The sequence below is a fragment of the Apus apus genome, chromosome 3, assembly GCF_020740795.1.
Source record: "Apus apus isolate bApuApu2 chromosome 3, bApuApu2.pri.cur, whole genome shotgun sequence".
Taxonomy (NCBI): domain Eukaryota; kingdom Metazoa; phylum Chordata; class Aves; order Apodiformes; family Apodidae; genus Apus; species Apus apus.
This window is the reverse complement of record NC_067284.1, coordinates 34,363,667-34,382,275: the sequence shown is the minus strand read 5'-3', so window position 1 is coordinate 34,382,275 and position 18,609 is coordinate 34,363,667. Positions and strand designations below refer to the sequence as shown.

At 41.1% G+C, this 18,609-nt stretch overlaps 1 protein-coding gene across 3 annotated transcripts; it reads left to right on the top strand.

Annotated features, from left to right (window-relative positions):
- Positions 1-453: 453 nt before the first annotated feature.
- TBPL1 (TATA-box binding protein like 1) lies at positions 454-14,527 on the top strand. Of its 3 annotated transcripts, none has more exons than XM_051613548.1 (7): positions 454-512; positions 7,450-7,636; positions 8,293-8,375; positions 9,123-9,186; positions 10,980-11,083; positions 11,185-11,279; positions 13,998-14,527. In XM_051613548.1, the coding sequence occupies exons 2-7, from the start codon at positions 7,502-7,504 to the stop codon at positions 14,066-14,068; spliced, it is 552 nt and encodes a 183-aa protein (XP_051469508.1). In that variant the 5' UTR covers positions 454-512; positions 7,450-7,501; the 3' UTR covers positions 14,069-14,527. The 3 variants fall into 3 exon arrangements, with proteins under 3 accessions (XP_051469508.1, XP_051469507.1, XP_051469506.1); XM_051613547.1 differs by lacking the exon at positions 454-512 and adding an exon at positions 1,057-1,198; XM_051613546.1 differs by lacking the exon at positions 454-512 and adding an exon at positions 1,216-1,356.
- The last annotated feature ends 4,082 nt before the right edge of the window (positions 14,528-18,609 follow it).

Here is an 18,609-nt window from a genome sequence, read left to right as displayed (position 1 = left end):
TGTTTGCAATGATTAAACAAGCTGCATATTGGAAGAGTGCAAAGCAGCAGCCTTAATCGTTTTAACACTCAAACCACAAAAAAATACAGAGGGCCACACAGTCCTCAGAGGACTTGAGAAGAGCTGAGGCTCCTCAGTCTCATGCTCCTATCTTTGTTTCACTTTGGATCAGTAGCTTGGCTCACACACCACGGTACCTCAGTTCACTGCTATGGACTATCCCTTCAGCACCAAGCAGCATTGCCCTGGATTGAAAAACAAAAAAAATCTTTTAAAGCCTACGTAAGACAAGAGGCAGTGGCCAGAACCCTGCTGCAGTGCAACATGGATATATAGAGCAGCAGTAGCGGCACCATGCTGTTGCTCTGGGTGGTCACGATGCTGGATTGAGCCCAGAGAGCTGCTGGCCACTTGGTTCAGGCAGAGGGCAGAGGGCACAGCCAAGGCCCCGAGCAAGGCGCGTGCAGCAAGCTGGAGAGCTCCGAGGGCGAGGAGCCCCAGATAAAGGCAAGGTACGTGCCCTGAGGGTTCACACCATCTGATCTACGAACTGCAACAGATACGCTGCCGGTTTGCTGGCGAGGGTGCTACCTCAGATGACGCGGTTGGGACCAAGCCCCCATGAGCGGGCCCAAGGCCGCGTGCCACGGGCCCACCGGCACCAGGCCCGCAAGCCGGGGCTGCCAGGCCGGCCCTCTGCCAGCTCCCCCGCGGCGCAGCCGGAGAAGATTCACCGGAAAAGCTCCCCGCCTGCTGCGCGGCCTCGGCAGCTCCCGAGGGAGCCCTGAGGCAAAGGCGGCTGCTCCGGGGCGTTTCACGACAGGCCCCGCGGCGCGGCCGAGGGTGAAGCCTCGCTGCGCCCGGCCTGGGGCGCTGAGCCAGCGCCGGCACTACCCGAGGCGGTGGCCCCAAGGCCGAGGCGCTGGCGGCCCGAGGCGGCCACAGCGGCGCGGCCCGGAGCCGCCCTCAGCCCGCCGCGCCCCGGGGGGCGGCAGACGACAGCGGAAGTGCACCGCTAGCGCGGCCCCCCCCTTCCTCCCCTCCCGCCGCCGTGACTTCCGGCGGCCGCTCTAGCCGGCGCTGGGGATGGTGGTTGTCGCGGGGAGTGGGCCCAGCACCCGGAACGCCGCCGGGCGCGAGCGGCGGGGCGCCTAGCAACCGGCCCCGCGCGCCGCCCCGCCCGCCCGCCGCCCGCACGGTAACGGCCGCTCCCGCCGCCGGGCCCCGCGCCTCCCCCCCCCCCGCTCCTCCTCCTCCTCCTCCTCCTCATCGCCGGCCCGGCGGGACCTGCCGCCCCTGCCCGGAGGCCGCCGGGACCCCGCGTGGCCCCGCTCCGCCCGTCCCTTCCCGGCCGAGGTGAGGGAGGCGGCGGGGGGGCCTTCCCTCCGCGCCGCGCCGCGGCCCGTTCCCCCCGGAGCTGGCGGGCGGTGCGTAGCAGGGGCCGCCGTGTCGGGGGAGGGGGCAGAGCATCTTCCCGGGAAACCGGCCCGTTCCCCGGCAACCGGCCAGGCTTCCCGGGGTGCGGCACCGGCCGCCCCGGTCCCCGAAACAGCGCGTCGTGCGCCGGGGGCTTTGTGAGGGGCTGCGTGCGGGGGAGGAGGCGCGGGCGCCAGGCAGCGCTGCCGAGCGGCGGAGGCCGGCGTGGCCAGGCCGCCTCCTGCCCGCGCTTTGTCTGCAGGGCTGCCCGCGGAAGTTCTCGGATGGGGCTGCGGGGCAAAAAAAACCCAAAAAAACCAACAACAAAAGCCCCGCTGTTGGTTAAACTGGGTGTTGTGAGGCTGCTGCGAGCAGGGCTTGGGGTGAGGTTGCCGGCTGTGTGCTGCTGTGGCCTCAGCCGAGACGTGCAGAGGGTGAATGCTGGATCGGGAGGGGGATGAGAGGCTTGCGGGTGGTGCTAGAATGTTTTCGGACAGCAAAGCAGGTCTGTATTTTTCTTGCGATGTTTTATCAAGTTGGCGTGGCCGCCTAACCTGTCGGTCCACTTCTGTTATACCTGGGACAGTTTTTCACATATGAGGAAGACCTAAGGGATTGTTCTTCATGCTTGGCATTTGACTATTAGTGGATGTTATAAGAGCAAGATGGCACAAAATTGGATGCAAGTGAATCTTGAGTTGAATATTAGTGGACCTTTTTGATGAGAAAAGATTTGAGGAAAATGGCCTGTTATGAACTATTTTAAAATACACTTCCTGGTCTTGTTCTATAAACTGTTTGGCTTTATTCCAGCCACGTGCTTTGTGTTGGTAGACCCCAGGTCCATGGGTGTGCAACCATATAGGAGTATCCAAGAGGTCTGACAGCAGGATTGGACAATTGTCCTACTTGCTTAATGGTATCGCTGTTACCATAATTCAATGCATTGGTCTAATTGGACAAGACATTAGGAGGAGATTCTCTAAAGTGAGGGTGGTGAGACACTGGCACAGGTTGCCCAGGGAAGCTGTGGAAGCCCCCTCCCTGGAAGTGGTCAAGGTTGGATGGGGCCCAGAGCAAACTGATCTAGTGGGAGGTGTCCCTGCCCATGCAGGGGGGTTGGATCTAGATGATCTTTAAGGTCCCTTCCAACTTCTGGGGAGTCATTCACCTGCCACCATGGCTGTGAATTCAAGCAGCTTTCTGAGGTCTGTCACCTCCAGCTTTTCATAAGGACCTGTTTCTTGAGGGGCTGAATGCAGATCTTAAAATACTCACCTTCATTGGAAGGTGAATTCCTGTTGACTTCTTCAGAATTGCTTTTCAAGCACTAGTTTGACAAATGCCTCCGGGTGCAGTAGTGACAGACATCCCTTCAGCTGGGCTGTTGGAACTGTTTGTGGGACTGCTAAGTTGGTGAACTGCTTTAGAGCAAGGTTAAAAATAACCAGTAGAAGTTGCTTATACTTCAGACTGCTGGTGAAAAAGGTGTTTATTAAACTGTTCTGACATTAGTGTAACCATTGTTAGATACCCCTCATCTACCTTTATAGCTCTTGAGTTTCTTGGATCAAAGGTATCCAAAAGCTTAAAATAATACTTTGTTTATATGCCCCATCCCAAGTGCCTTTCCTCTGTCTTTGATGATGATGGTGTGGTTGGTTTGGTTTGGAAGTTTTTTAAGACTAAGAGCACTGGCTTTTTTTAGATTGTAAGATTTCAGTGCAGGGTGTTTGTCTTCATGTGTTTATATAGTATCTAAAATAGCATGACCATGGTCTTAACTGGGGATGTATGGGTAATGCTTTGTTTAAGAACTTGAGTGCTCATTCCTTCCTCTATTTCTTATTCCGGGAAGTTTCTCTACTTTCAGTGTAGAAGACTTTTCTTTACAGTGTCAAATACACTTGAGTTAGTTTTTGTTGGTTTTATTATTTTTATGCTTATTATAATGCTTTACCTATCTCCTTTTCTTTTTGCTTTCCTCTTTTTTTCTTCTTAGGGTAATATTCCAGATGGGTACCTGAAATCTGTGTTGAAAAAAAATAACAAACTTTTTAAAATTTCCTTTTTACAATAAAATAATACAAACTTCTGCAGAGATGTATTTCAGCTTTTTTCTCTGTGTCAGGGTAGACAGTGATACCCTGGTGCAAGAGAACTTGAAATCAAAGTTGTCTAGTTTCTTGTGCTGGAGAAAGCTGAATTGAAGGACGTAATTGAAAAGAAATGCTGCATATATAGACAAAATACTTTATTTTCAATTTTAGCCTATTATTAAATCAGCATTAACTGACAACATATATTTTTAGAAATGAGATTTGAGCTACTAAAATTCCAAGGTTCAGATGAGAGAACCTTTAGGCAAAATTAACTAACAAAACCTAAGCTGAGCTCAACAAAATCAATTTAGGCGTTTGCAAGTCCAGGACTGGAAATAACCAGATGTTTGGTTTCTGCTCAGTCCCTCTGTTCTGCAAGTGTAACTGCATGAATATGAAATGGTGACGGGCTTGTGTGTAAGGCTGTTGCTTGATCTCAAAATGCATTTGTAAAAGCATGGGAGCATTATTTCCCCCGTTATGCAGATAGCAGATAGAAATGCAGAAATTCAGGTTTTGGTAAGTAACATAATGGGTCAGGGCTGTGCAACAGGGATACAGTCGTGTGTATCCAAGAGAAGCCTGGGAAAGAGGAGGATCAGATTGTTATTTTGGACTCCGTCTAGTTCCAGCTAGTCATGCTACTGGAGATACGTGTAAATAGGAGCAACATCTATCTCTGTCTTCCTCCCTTTCCCTCTCCCAAGAACATTGTTACACCTTTTTAATAAACATGTTCTTCAGATGTTTTTCATATATAGTGCATGTATTACTATTTTTTAAAAATGTTTAACTTGCTTCTATTCACACGGTTATATGAATTTGGCTTTCTTTGAGACTTCCCACAGAAAGGAAGCAGGATGTCTTTTCTCTAGATTTTTTTCTTTGTTTTCAGTACAGCATGAGACGTGAAAATGAATGCTTAAGGCAGAGTCTTTAATAGATTATTCTTACTCGTAGCTTGGACAGAAGTATCCAAGTCTAGAAACGTTCTGATTTATGCAATATTTCTAAACCATGCCTTGGAAGAGGTTAACCTATACTAAATGGGAATGTGTGTATTCAGAATTGGTGACACACTTAGATTCAGGTTCTCAGAGAACTCAGGCAGTATTCAGCAGCAGCAAGTAGAATTTTCTCAATACAAAATAGAAAAAAAATGTAATTAATACTTGGAATATTAAATATTTGAGTGAAAAGTTTAACAACTAAATGCTCCTGTTAGATCAAATAATATAGAATAAAGGTAGCTTTCAGTATTTGTACACTGTATTCAGATACTGCTTCTGTAACAGATTATGCCCCTTATTAGCTACAGCTCAAACTAAGTTTCAAATTTAAAAGCTCCTCCTTAAGTATCTGTTTTCTTGAACTTTCAGAACATGGGTAATGAAAATGGGAGCACACTACTGTAACATTGTGTAATTTTTCTCCCATTAAAAATCTATGCAAGTAGATTGTACTCCTAACCAAGATAGACCATAATTGCTGAAAACATCCCTACTGACAGCTCCACAGCATATAAACATTTTTTTTCCTGTAAAACACCCTTTAATTATAGATCTTTTCCTTTTAAATTGTAATTTTCCTCTTTCAACCACTTTTTCCTTTCTTTGAGTTAGCATGTATCTTTTCTCCCCAGATCTGTTTTAAGACAAGCCATCAGAGTTTTATGGGGACATTACTGTACAGTATTATGGTTTGCTTAGAAGTTAGCAACCTTTCAAGGCTCTTAAGCATGATGGTGTTATTCTTTCAGAATGTAGAGATCGAGGGTGGCAGTAGAAACTTGCTGATAATTGGGAGACATTGCTGATTGGAGGAATGTTGTTTTCTTATACAGCAGTCATTCCTGTGTTCACTGAGTAAGTGAACTCAGTGAGAGCCAGGAGCTGGAGCCAGGGTGGAAAACAAATGCCTCTCTGAAGATGCCATGGGTTCCAGCTCCTTGCTCTCTGCGGGCCCTGCCTGCATGCCAGTCAAAATCTGCACATGTGCTATCTTTGGATATAGTGCCATGAATTGCTAACCCAATCTGTAGTAGTCCATCAAAACCAGATGGGATAAGTAATTTCTAACTTAGAAGATTCATAGAATTTTTTTTGGTTTGTTGTTGGTTTTTGTTGTTGTTGTTTTGTGTTGCCATTTTTTTTAAAAAAAAAGGATCAGGGAATGCTAATTAGTTACTGTTTGTTCTCTTCTTTGCCTGCTTTGCTTTGCACCCCTACACATAGCCTTTGGTTTTTCTCATTTTCTCTTGCTGTTTCTTCATCTTTTTTCTGTGTTAACATCCATCTTGCCTTTCCTTATATTGGACAAGTCAGCAATTCCAGAATAATTCCCTCAGCCAGGAACAAGGTGCACAGTAGAAGCAGCAACCATCCCAGCAGTTGACCCTACATGATGCACATCTGCCTTGTAGTTTATTGCTTCTGTAGTGTCAATGAGTTGTAGTCAAGCACCTTGACTGAGTTCTTGATTAGAGACTATGGCATGATGTTTAGGAAGTAATAGTCAGATAAAAATACTAATAATAATATTAACTTTGTGTCTTGAGGATTTCTGATACAGAATGTAAAGCCAAAGCATTTAAAGTGATACAAATGCATTACAGTCTGTTTTGTGTATTGTTGTTCTGCATAGTCTTCCACTTTTTCCATCACAATGACCATGGAGAGTATTTCATAAATCTGTTATTCTTTTATTTTGCTCTTTGCTTTCTGTTGATTTCGTTTTGGATTAAATACTACTAAACATTTAGATTAATGGATCAAGATAATACTGCCTCTATCTGCTCGGCTATGTCCTACTTAAGCTACTTCTCCTGGAGTAAAACTAAGATTTTTACATTCTTCTACAAACCAAAAATTCTTAATGAACTACAGAACTTTTGATGCAAGTCCTTTTCACTGTATACCAATGTTCTTTTCCCCTCTGCTTTCCCAAAATACTTCACCTGAGATGTATTTGAGGTATCTGCTCTCTTGGCTTTGGTGTTCTTACAGAAGAGATGTGGGGTAGCCCGCATTGGGCTGAGCCATAGCCCAATTCCCTGTCTTGTCATCCTCTTCCCATGGATGAGCTGTGTTAGGAGTGTTGTCCTTGGTGTGCATGGGCAGACTGGATGCTCTCTGGCTTCCTTAGGCTTGCTGTGTGTGCCCTGGGCAGCCATGCTCTGCCTTCACAGTCCCTTATGCATTTCCTCAGAGGCACTGGCAGCCATTCTGGACGTACAATGCACTCATTCTGTGCAGTTCCCATGGGCGGTGCCGAAGGGGTGAGAGGCCACTGCAGCTCAGACCAGGCTGCTGCTGCCACCAGAACCTTTTGTATAGTTCCCATTGTGCTATTAGATTGGGAGAGTTAGGCCAAGAGTGCTGGATGAAGATGGGAAAGCTGCAGTAGCAGGCTGTCTACAGACTGCAGTCTTTGTGACCCTTCTTAGTTTGGAGTTATTCAGTAGTCTCATCCATTCCAACACAAATGTCAATCTGTTCAGAATTACCAACTTCACCAGTCAGAGAAGTGCATTTTCCTGAAGTGTCTAGTGACATCCTCAAATGAGCTGAGAAAAGATTATCCACTGGAGCTATGGAAAAAGTTTCAGTAATCTTTACTCTGTCCTAATATAGGTGGTAAGAGTTGTAACATATTTAACTGGCAAGTTTAGCTATTTTATTTAGATAGATATATATATGTATTTATGTATACGTGATTTATTTCTGTTAAGTCTGGCAACATGGCTTCAAACAAGTAACCTCTAGCATACAGGATGCAGACTCTCCCCATCCCCAAATACATTTAGTTAACTTACATGAGTCAGAGTGTAGTCACTTCTGCTTCTTGTCTCATTTAAGGGACAGATGTATACAATGGCGTTAATAGGCAATTTTCTACTGGTATGTTTAATTTTATCATTTTCATTTCTCAGGATGTGATCTTCATGGTGAGCTGGTGGGAAGATTGAGTTGTAAATCACCCCAATGGATGCAGACAGTGATGTTGCATTGGACATTTTAATCACAAATGTAGTGTGTGTTTTTAAAACAAGATGTCATTTAAACTTGAGGAAGATCGCACTAGAGGGAGCAAATGTGATATACAAGCGTGATGTTGGGGTAAGATATTCAACATACCTCAATTACCTGTTTTTATCAATATTCTTTAAGCTAAACATTCTTATGACTGATATCTAGTGGATAGAAAAAAGCATAGTTTTATTTCTGTATTTATGTCTTGATAGGCATGTAGTTTGTTATACAGTAAATATGCAATCAGGGGAGTGGGTAAATATTGTCTCAAAAGACTGCAACTAGTGAGGTAAATATTTGGTATAAGGTGTGTGATGAGACCTCTTACACGTCAGGATCCATTTTGCCTCCCAGAATTTGGTGGTTTGTCAAGAAAATATATTCTGATAAGGAGTCAGTAATGCAGGTGTCACTGTAATAAGAAAAAAAAAATACAGTGTTCATGGCATTCAGCTTTTTATTTGGATTAAAATAGCTTCATTTAATATTCTGTGAACTCTGAATCACTGGCTGAGATAGTCTGTACTTATTTTGCTTGTCTCAGGAGCTGTTGTTTTTCTTGTTGTTTGGTTTTGTTTTTTGTTTTTACTGAAAGAGATGAAGGAACAGTTTAGGCTATAAAAAATAAAGGAAGTATTATTATTGTAACAGTTTATTTATCTGGCAGTTGGCTACTTTTGTTTCCAGTAGGAAATTGAACTACCACTAATTCCCAAATCTTCCATTTTTCTTTTTCTTTTTAGAAAGTGTTAATGAAGCTTAGGAAACCTAGGATTACAGCCACCATTTGGTCCTCAGGAAAAGTTATTTGCACAGGAGCCACAAGGTGAGTTAATGAAGATTCTTTCTCTAACTGTAAATTCTTCTGCATTTCAAAATACGATGTTGCAAGTTAAGAAGATGGCAGGAGGCAGTGCTTGCCACTGTTAATATTCACTCACACTGGATCACTGGATTTGAGAACTGTGTTTTTAGCCAGAACTTGAAACTTCGAAAGAGATGACTTTTTCTGAGCAAGATCTCTTATCCTTTCATGAAAACCCACCTGAATTAAAACAAGTTACACATTCTTGAGAAACTAGAAAGAAGCAAAAGCACACTCTCAGGTCAGCTACATCTGAGACTTGCTAAATTCTTAGCTGCTGAATTCCTTTAAGATATGTCTGCATTGTGGAGTAAAGATAAGGTACAATATTAAGATTGCATTCTTTCTGTATATGATCTCTGTCTCAAATGGAAGATGGTCGTTCAGGATGCTAAGTCCAGACTACCTGTGATCATAGTTGTATCTTCAGAGTATTTAGTGCCATGTATGACCAAAATATATCTCTCACCTCAGCCAAGTACCAAGGTACTCTTCAAACAGGGCATAAAGAACTCTGTTTGCATATCTAGATAGTTAAAATGTAATAGGTGCAGTAGGATAACTTGAAGGCTGTCCATATGATCATAGTTCATGCACTACATGATGTAACGGGTTCATTTGCTGTCTGAGTGGCTGTTGCGGTATGTGTACTCACAAATATGTACTCTATTTCTGTTAATGCTAGATTCCTTTCTTTCTCCCTTACAGTGAAGAAGAAGCTAAATTTGGTGCCAGACGATTAGCTCGTAGTCTTCAGAAACTAGGTTTTCAGGTAATTCTAATGAAAAAGGACTTGTATGACTAAAGCAATGCTGGTAGTCCATTTTTTAGAAGGAAACAAGAATGAAGGAGCATAACCACTTAGCAGTGAGCATGTTTTCACTCATACTCCCCTTTTGTGTTGGCATACACTTTCCAGGTGCTGGTTAAAGAGAAACTGGTTTATTTTCTAGATTTGAGTTTCGTTTGGCAAGCTCAGAATAGCGCTTCTTCACTGGCTAATGAACAACAACATTTGTTTAATAAATGAACCACCCACAGATGTTTCTTGGATAGCATCTACAGTATCTTGAAAGATTTACTTGGAAGGAGTGCTGAAGAGTATAAACCTAACTGTCATTTGAACATTATTTTCTCTTCTTTCTGATGGAATAGCAAGCGCATGTCCATTTGTTAAGGGCAAGTTTGAGCCTCTTTAATTAAGGACAGGGGAAAAAAGTGCTTCCGTGCTGTCAGATTGCACAGCAGGAAGTAAGCCAAGTAAAATACTTAGGACATTAAACTCTTCTTTTTTTTTTCTGGGTTTGAGTTAACATTACCAGTCAAAACACCACTAGTCTTTCATAGCAAAGGTTGAAAAACAGCAACATGTGTGACTTAACATGGCACGTTTTAGTACTATAAAATTTCCCAGTAGTCAGTTGTGCTGTTTACCCATAGCTTCAGTTTACAGACAGGCAATTAAATAGACACAGTGGCTGTCTTTTGGCAAGGAGGGGCTACCTGTGGTGGCAGTATATAAAGGCAGTGATGACAGGCTGTCCTGGTAATTCTGCATGAGACCCAAGTAGAAGTTAGAGACTCTTTACTGTTAACGTCTGCATACACTAGATGCAGACCCAGCCTCTTAAAAGCTGGAATGGAACATTAAATTGGTAAGGTAAACAGTGCTTCCAGGGTGGACACACCAAATTTTATTATAAAGTGAGCAGTTTAGGTAGAATGTATTTTGAAGAATAAACTGATAAATCGACCTTTTGTAAGGATAAGTTGCTGCTACTGGTAGGATCTTTCTAAAAAGTTTTGACTGAGGAATGGTCATTTTAAGTTTAGGCAGGTTCAGAAAATGAACAGAAGTTTCTTCAGTGATGTTGTCAACACTGACTTCTTAGCAGTGCATTTGTTTGTTTAAGAATTTTATGTGGGCTATTTTATTGTCATCTAAAATGGCTGTGGTAAAGAATAATTGAGAGCCAGTAGTTTGTCCTGGCTTTCAGAAAGTAATGGGAGTAGCAAAACAGCTTGCCATACTGGCCACTGGAGATTTGAAACAAAAATAGAGTCACCTTTTTTCTGATTTATCATTATTTTTAGTTCTTATTTCTTAGCTTCAATAAAAACAGTGTACAGCAACAAGTAAAAGAATTAAAGAAGTTTTCAAATTGCATAAAATTCATGTAACAATGAAATGTAAGCTTTTTGTCTGCTTATTTTGATGCTTTGTGAGCTATTTAATTTAGTTTATTTTTGATTTGGAAGTGCTTAGTACAGCAACATGAGTTACTTCTGTATCTCATTCTTTAACTGTACTATAACCATGCAATACAACTGTGAAGTATCTAGTTCAACCATTACTGTACTATAGAAGGATAAAGTAAGTGATTTGAGTCCATTAAGCACTGTTTAGATTCCTATTAGAAAGGCATCCCTCGCAAGGTGTTCATTTTGAAATCTCATCAAAATACTCTAATTGGTGTTCTTCTAATTATTATTTTTTTGCAAGCCATACATATGCCTCACCTTAAACTGAATTTGTAATGTCTTTTTTCCCTCTCTTTTGAAAAGGTAATTTTCACAGATTTTAAAGTTGTGAATGTTTTAGCAGTGTGCAACATGCCCTTTGAGATCAGATTGCCAGAATTCACGAAGAATAACAGACCTCATGCGAGGTATGGTAGGATTTTAAAGCATTATAATCTTCATATACTTCTTAAGATTTTATTTTTTCAGTTCTAGATCTATCTTTTTTACCTTTTATTTTGTTTTCTAGTTATGAACCAGAACTTCATCCTGCCGTGTGTTACAGAATAAAAACTCTCAGAGCTACCTTACAGATTTTTTCCACAGGCAGTATCACAGTTACAGGTATTTTGATGTCAAAAATAAATATTTAACTTGTTGGGAATATTTAACTTTAGAGTGAGTAGGTTTAGGAAAATAAGATGTTTAAAACAGTCAAAAGATATGTTGAAGGGATTTTGTTTCCCAGTGCTAGCACCTAGTTTGTTTCTCAGTGAAAAGTGCCAGAAGAATTAAAAAAAACTTTGACTGAATGTACATAGTGTTTTTTATTTAAAAAAAAAATGAGATAGGACTTGAGAATGCAGGGGTTATTTGTGTAATTAACTATTTGCATTTTCTTCCTGTTTGTTGTGGGGTTTTTTTTGTCTTGTCTTCATAATGCTGTAAATTTACGCTGCATGTAACATAAGGTACCTTTCATAAATACATGTTTCCAAGCTGGAGATTTAGGGAAATGGATAGGATAGCATAGCATTTTGTCATAACTGAAGGTGACCAATGCTTGCAGTTCTTCAGACTTGTGCCATTTTCTGTTAAAGCACAACTGAGAGAGAAGCACCACCTGAATCACAGGCATCAGTGATTTTTCCCATGTAGTCAGACATGTGATTGTCCTGGGTCTTGGATAAGCCATGGCAGGGTTTTTCCTCTCTTGTCCTAATTCTCATTTTCCACTCTTCATTATGTTTGCTTGTGAGGTGCCCACCACAGGTTTCCAGATACATTAAGTCAGTTTTTTTTAGAGAATACATGTTAAAATGGTACAGAACCAAAAAAAACGTATCACTTTAGTGGGAATTCTGTCTTGTGGTTGAACCAGAGCTCAGGTACTCCGAAATTGGGTAGTGTTTTTTATTTTCACATCTTAATTCCTTAACAAATACCTAGGCTTTATGGGGAACGTTTCTCCCAAGATATTGGGAGAACTGTTTTTCAAAGAACACAGACTCCATCAGATTTGGTAACATGAAAATATAGGGCTTAAAAAGTATTTAAAGATTGCAGTATACATTCTGAGCAGAGCAACTGGACTAGCCAAAACTAGAAACTCAATTTAAAATAAAGAAGTTTGACTATCACTGCAGTAATAGAAGGCTCTCAGTGTGTCTTGTCAGCATCCTAATGAGATTTAGCCTTTTGTAAGGTTCTTACTACTCCATATATGGGACAAATCACTTTCATATTTCCAGAACTGTCCTTTCTAATATGTAGGTGAATGTGGTAAGCATTTCTTCTGGTTTATTTGTTACATTCTGCTTTATTTGGTAGAGTGAGTTTAAAGTATCTCAGACATCAGTTTTGAAGGCTTCTGTTTTGCCTAGGCCTTTCTTCTAGGGGAAAAATAATGTCCACAATCTTACAGTTCTTGTTCTAAAAATGTTTTAGATTACTTTGCATCCTTACTGTACTCCTGCTCAAGTGCCTTCAGATGAGGTTCCTTTTGATGATTAACATTTCTGTAGTACTAGTACTTGTCATGCCAAAAACTTAAATACTTTGAGATACAACATCAGAAATGCTCTTGAGAAAATAAGAGGATGTTTTTCTTTTTAATGGGGTGAGTTTAAAAATACTGAGAAAAAAATAATTAACTGATGCATAATACGAAGTACTATTTTTTCTTCCTCCAAAATGAGCGATGAGGGTGTTGATTTGGGGTTGGTTTTTTTTGTCTGTTTCCTTCTCTCACACTCCCTGCAATGATAAACCAGTTTTTACATCTCTTCAACCCTGCAGGGAGTAGCATTTTTATGTTTTTTTACAATAATTTTTTTGCCTACTCATATTCTTACTTTCTGAAGGCTTTCTCTGAACTTGAATTCTGTGATAGCAGACAAATTTAAGGAAGGTGCAGTATCTGCCCAGAAGGCAGGTATCTTTCATCAGGCTTGTTTGGGGTGAATGCGTACCTTGCTAAAAATCTAAAGTGAGGTTAAAAAAAAGTCATTAAAGCACATGAGGAATTTATGGTTTTGTTTATGTGCCTCACCAGACTTCCATCCAGGATTAATTTATTCTGGCTTACTGCTCACTTATTTGCAATCTTAACTGTTCATTGCATAAAGTGGTCTAGTGCCATTAGAAAGCATCACTAGTTAATTCATTTTCTTTTCCCAAGTGCTCATAGATGATGTTTGATAACCTTCATATGCTTCATCCTGAGACAACAGCCATTCCCTGGCTTGCAGGTTTTGCCCTGACATCAGTGATGGACCTACTTGCAAAATCCAGACTAGAAAGTAATAGCCTGTAATTTTCAAACATAAAATAACCTACGCTGAAACACACTTGGGTTAAATCCAGCATTATTTAGCAGTGTTTTTTATTGGTAGGTTTTTAAAAGATATGAAAGTAGCTAGGCTTTGGGTAATACCAATTCCTATAAGATTAGCATAAGAAGAATTATTTCTTTTACCTCTGCCACTCAGCCTTGGCCTTCCTCTCTGGGCTGTTTAAGCCAGTAAATAAAAAAAGCACCCTAGTTGTTAGGAAATTAAATGATAGATTATTTATTTGGAATCTAGCCATTGACTAGTGTAAAACATCTTGCAGGTTTCATGCTAGAGTCTTTTCTTGTCCGTAAAAATTATTAGAGGAGCATCGCTTTAATTTGGGACAATGGGTGCAAAATTATTTTTGTCTACATTTTAAAGTTGTGGTAGCTAAAAATGTTGTTATTTTAAACATATTCTTGTTGTTTTAATTTCCAATTCTCTGATATTTCTCTTCCGACTGCTTTTTTCTTATTTTTCTTTTTCTTTTTTTTTAAATGTGTCTCAGGGCCAAACGTAAAGGCTGTTGCCAGTGCTGTGGAACAGATTTATCCATTCGTGTTTGAAAGCAGGAAATAAGTTTTATAATTCACCACTGATGGTTAGGTTCCTAACCAAGCACCTTTAAAGACTGCTGCACATTGGACTAAAAGCAAAAAGGAAAACTGGACCAACCATAGCAGAGAAGTAAAGACACTTTTACTTGCTCATGGCCACAGTATAAACTCCAGTTCTTTTGGATTTTACTCTTAACAGTGCTGTATTGTAAAAACAGAAGTTTACAAGAAATGAAATTGCTGCTTTTAAAAAGACATTCTATTTATTTTTGCAGTAATTTCTGTGTATTCATAAGCAAAGATGTCACGATGTGCACTACCATTAAAACATTTTTTTTTTTTAGTTTGAGCTTGTGTTTTATTTGTGAATAGTCTTTTACATTTTTGTATGCTGAATATTGGGCACCAAAGAAGCTGTAAAAGTTATCTTTTTCACCTGATGAATGTGCACAAATAAAAGTTTGGAAAATATTTCTCTTCATACCTGTTCTGTTATATTCCTTTCCCTTTTTCTATTACAGTTAAAATTGTATAGTTGCAAAATTAATTTGAAACAATGTAAGAATAGTCTTTTGCCAATAGCTTCTGTTTCTATTTGTAGTATGTGTAAAACTTTGTGCGTGGGTTAGATTGAAATCTATAGTAGTTAACTGTTTATTCGAGGGTGAAATTTGGTTTGTTCCCAGTTCTCTTAACTACATGCCAGACTTTAAGTATTTTCTTGCTGTTACACGAAGAGAAGACATTTCTAAATACAAAGGTCTACAGCAACCGTTTTCCTATAGATTATAAGGAAGTCTTACCAACTAAAGAAGCTGCTGTAGAAAAAACAACTGCCTTGTCCACCTGCTGGATGCAAAAGGAAAAAAGTTATTACGTGAGCTTTGGTTTTCAGGAAAGTGGTGTTGGGCTTCAACTCAAGAGGATGGCATAGTCATGCAAATCAAGACCCAGCCTGTTACTGAAAAGATTAACAGAAACCTTTTCCACACTCTTATTACTGTATACTATTTTCATGACAGGAACTAGAACAGATGTAAAGTCTTGCACCTGGGAAAACATGTGGAGTGCAGCACAGGCTGGGTTCTACCTGGCTGGAGAGCAGCCCTGTGAAAGGGACCTGGGGCTCCTTGGGGGACACCAAGCTCAACATGAGTGAACAGTGTGCTGCAGCAGCAAAGAAAGCTAACAGGATGCTGGGCTGCATCAACAAGGGCAGTACGTGCAGAGATAAATAAGTCATCATTCAGGCCACACCTGGAGTATTGTGTTCAGTTTTGGTCCCTGCTATGCAAAAAAGATGTGGACAGGCTGGGATAGGGTCCAGAGAAGGATCACAAAGATGATCCAAGGACTAGGCAACCTGCTGTATGAGGAAAGGCCGAGAGAACTGGGTTTATTCAGCCTGGAGAAGAGAAGGCTTAGGGCAGACCTCATCACCATGTTCCACTACTTGAAGAGCAGCTACAAAGAAGATGGAGACTCCCTTTTTACAAGGAGTCACATGAAAAAGATGAGGGGTAATGAATGCAAGTTCCTCCTGGGAAGATTCCAGTTGGACACAAAAGGAAAATTTTTCACAATGAAAACAATCAGCCATTGGAATAATATCCCCAGGCAAGTGGTGGATTCCCCAACATTGGACACTTTTAGGATTCAGCTGGAGCGGGTGCTGGGCCATCTCATCTAGACCGTGCTTTCACCAAGGAAGGTTGGACCAAATGATCCTTGAGGTCCCTTCCAACCTGGTATTCTATGATTGAATAAGCAATGAAGCTTGATTCTGGCATGTATTATTGGTATTAATCTTGGACTTCAAAGCCAGTAGATGTTTCTCTCAGTAAGTGCACATTTGAAGCAGAAGAGAGGTGAATGCTTAAAAGTAACTGCAAATGCTACTTTTACAAAGATACAATAAATATGTATAAATGTATGTATGTCTTTTTCCCTATCTCACTGAAGTGCCATGTAATGCTGCTACTGTGTGCTACAGGCAATACACAGTCTTAGTGAGTGCTAAAAATAGTAAACCATGAGCTGTTACTGTACTGTTAAGTCAGAGCTGGGAAAAAAGGTGGGAGAATATCCTGAAGAAGCAAATGCCCAGCATAATGTATTTAATCTGCCTGAGGGGATGGTTTAGAAGTTGGGGCTGCCCCTAGTGACTTCATACAGATATGGAAAAGAAGGAATAATATGGGAAATTGTCATGGTTTTAATCCAGCAGACCACCAAATACCACACAGCTGCTTGCTTACTTTCCACACCCCCCCCGCAATGGAGTGGGTGAGATAAAGACACTGCTTTCCCTCCCAGCTTCTTGGGCACCTGCACACTAGCAAAGCATGGGAAGTTGAAAAGTCCTCGATTTCTTAACAACAACTAAAAACATCAACGTATTATCAACATTTGTCTCATAACAAATCCAAAACATAGCACTATTCTAACTAGTAAGAAGAAAATTAACTTTATCCCAGCCAAAACCAGGACAGAAAAGTTCAGCTGAACCTCTCGGAACAAAAAGAACGAAGCAACAATTTGTCATAAGCCTTAAGTGATAAGTTTATAAAAGCCCTTATAAAAAGATAATGTGTACCTCAGGAATCCTGACACTAGTGAGGATTTTGTGAAAAGTCATAGAAAGTGATGGACAAACCACCATTAAGGAACACTACTGTACTATTATTGTAATTTAAAAAAGAAAAAGCGGGAGGTACTTGAACAATGAACAAAATTGTAATGGGTTTTCCAGGAACAAAGTGTAGGCCTAAACTGATGAATGAGGATTTGGCCATTTTAACTGCATTAGCTGTCTTAGGTTAGGCTTGCTCTTTTGCATCAAATTACAAAGCACTTCAGCGCTGCCAGTGAAATTCGGGAGCTGTTTTGAACCCCACACGTCTCCTAAATCTTATCTACAGAGAAAGAGGAGCAGTTTGCCTTTTGTTAACGCTGTCACATAGTATGAAATCTGCCTGTTAGAAAAAAAAATGAAAGGTAATAATAAGCTGCAGTGTATTAAAATGGGAACTGTTTCTTTTGAAGTGCTTCTTAGATCTATGCTAGTGGTTTGAGGCCTTAGTAACAATCCATATGGCAGCTGACAAGCACACTACTGAAGCTGCAGGATAGTACTGAAAAAGCGAATAATAGCAAATAAAAGGTTCCTTGAAATGTGCTCTGCCTATCCTTCTAGCTCCAAGGGAACCTCAAACTGTTTGTGACAAATACTCTTTAAAGCTTCTGGTGATGAAGGGCATTGAGCAATGTATGCTTATACTCAGGGATACCACTCTATTTCCCATCACTACTCTAAATCGCTAGGTCCCTGCCTCAGTCTGGAATAAGCCTTGATGCTGCTGCTGCTGGTTACAACATGCATGCATGTACATCATCCCCCACCCCTTCCCCATCTTCACAAGTCAGTGTTAGTTTCCTTTGCTCTGTTGTGCTGCCTCCAGCTCAGCTCTTGCTGTCCACTCCTTGCAGTCAGGATGTGGACCCCAGCCAGGCAGTGTGCCCCAGCCTGCCAGCTCTTGCCTCCAGTATGAGGAGCGGTGCTTTGGACTAAACTTACTTGTCAATCATCAGCTCTCCCTCAATGGCTAACTCCCTGCAGTCTCTAGGTGGGTCTCATGCAGAATTCTGCACAGCGCTCAGCCATGGCACTAGAAGTGCCATAGAAAGTTTATTTCACATTCCTTGGAGAGAAGGGCTGGTTCTATTTATACAACCTACCAAGGGCTCTCTTTTGCAGTAGAATGATGACTGAGTCATTGCTAGCTCGTGAGTTGTCATAGCCACTAGATCTTTTCCTTGCAGTTTCTAGCTCCATTTTATCATTCTCTGACTTGCAATTAGCACTACCAGAGAAATTTGTACTTACATTTTTGGAATCATATCCTCCTTCTTTGAGACCCTTCTTGCAGATTTGCAAAGCTCTGAATTCCAACTCAGTTTAGTATTGCCTGCAAATTTAATAAGCATATGCTGTTCTGTAATCCAGTCCATTAAAGAAGATTCCAAATAATTTTAAATCTGGGACGTGTTTTTTTTTGTGGAGTGCTTTAGAGATCCAGGGATGCAGTTTGTAAGACATATCCCATTTTTCCTTTGTATCTTCATAGTTGATGAGGTTGTGACTGCCTGTTCTGTGTCATCAGATGTACAGGCCTTGTTAAAAAAGGCCAGTACTACATTAGGACTGCATTTATAGGGCTATATATAGGGCTAATTCTGTAGGTCTACAATTAAGACTATAGCTGCAATGATTTAAAAAGCCGTTTACTACAGCATCATCACCTTTTGGAGTTATCTCTTAGGGTCTCTGCAGTTAAACCACTGTTGGAACTATGCCTTCTTCAGAAATACGGTATTTTTATGTACCTGTTTCTGCACTAAAGAGGTGTGCATGGAGAAAGTTCAGAAGAGCTTGCAATGAACCCAAAACCTGTAAGATGGGGAGAAAATTTCTGTGTTATTTTCTGAGCTAAGTTTATTTGTGTAAGAACACTCACAAAAATTCTCACAGCAGAGGTTTGTTTGGGAAGCTGCAGTGCTGAG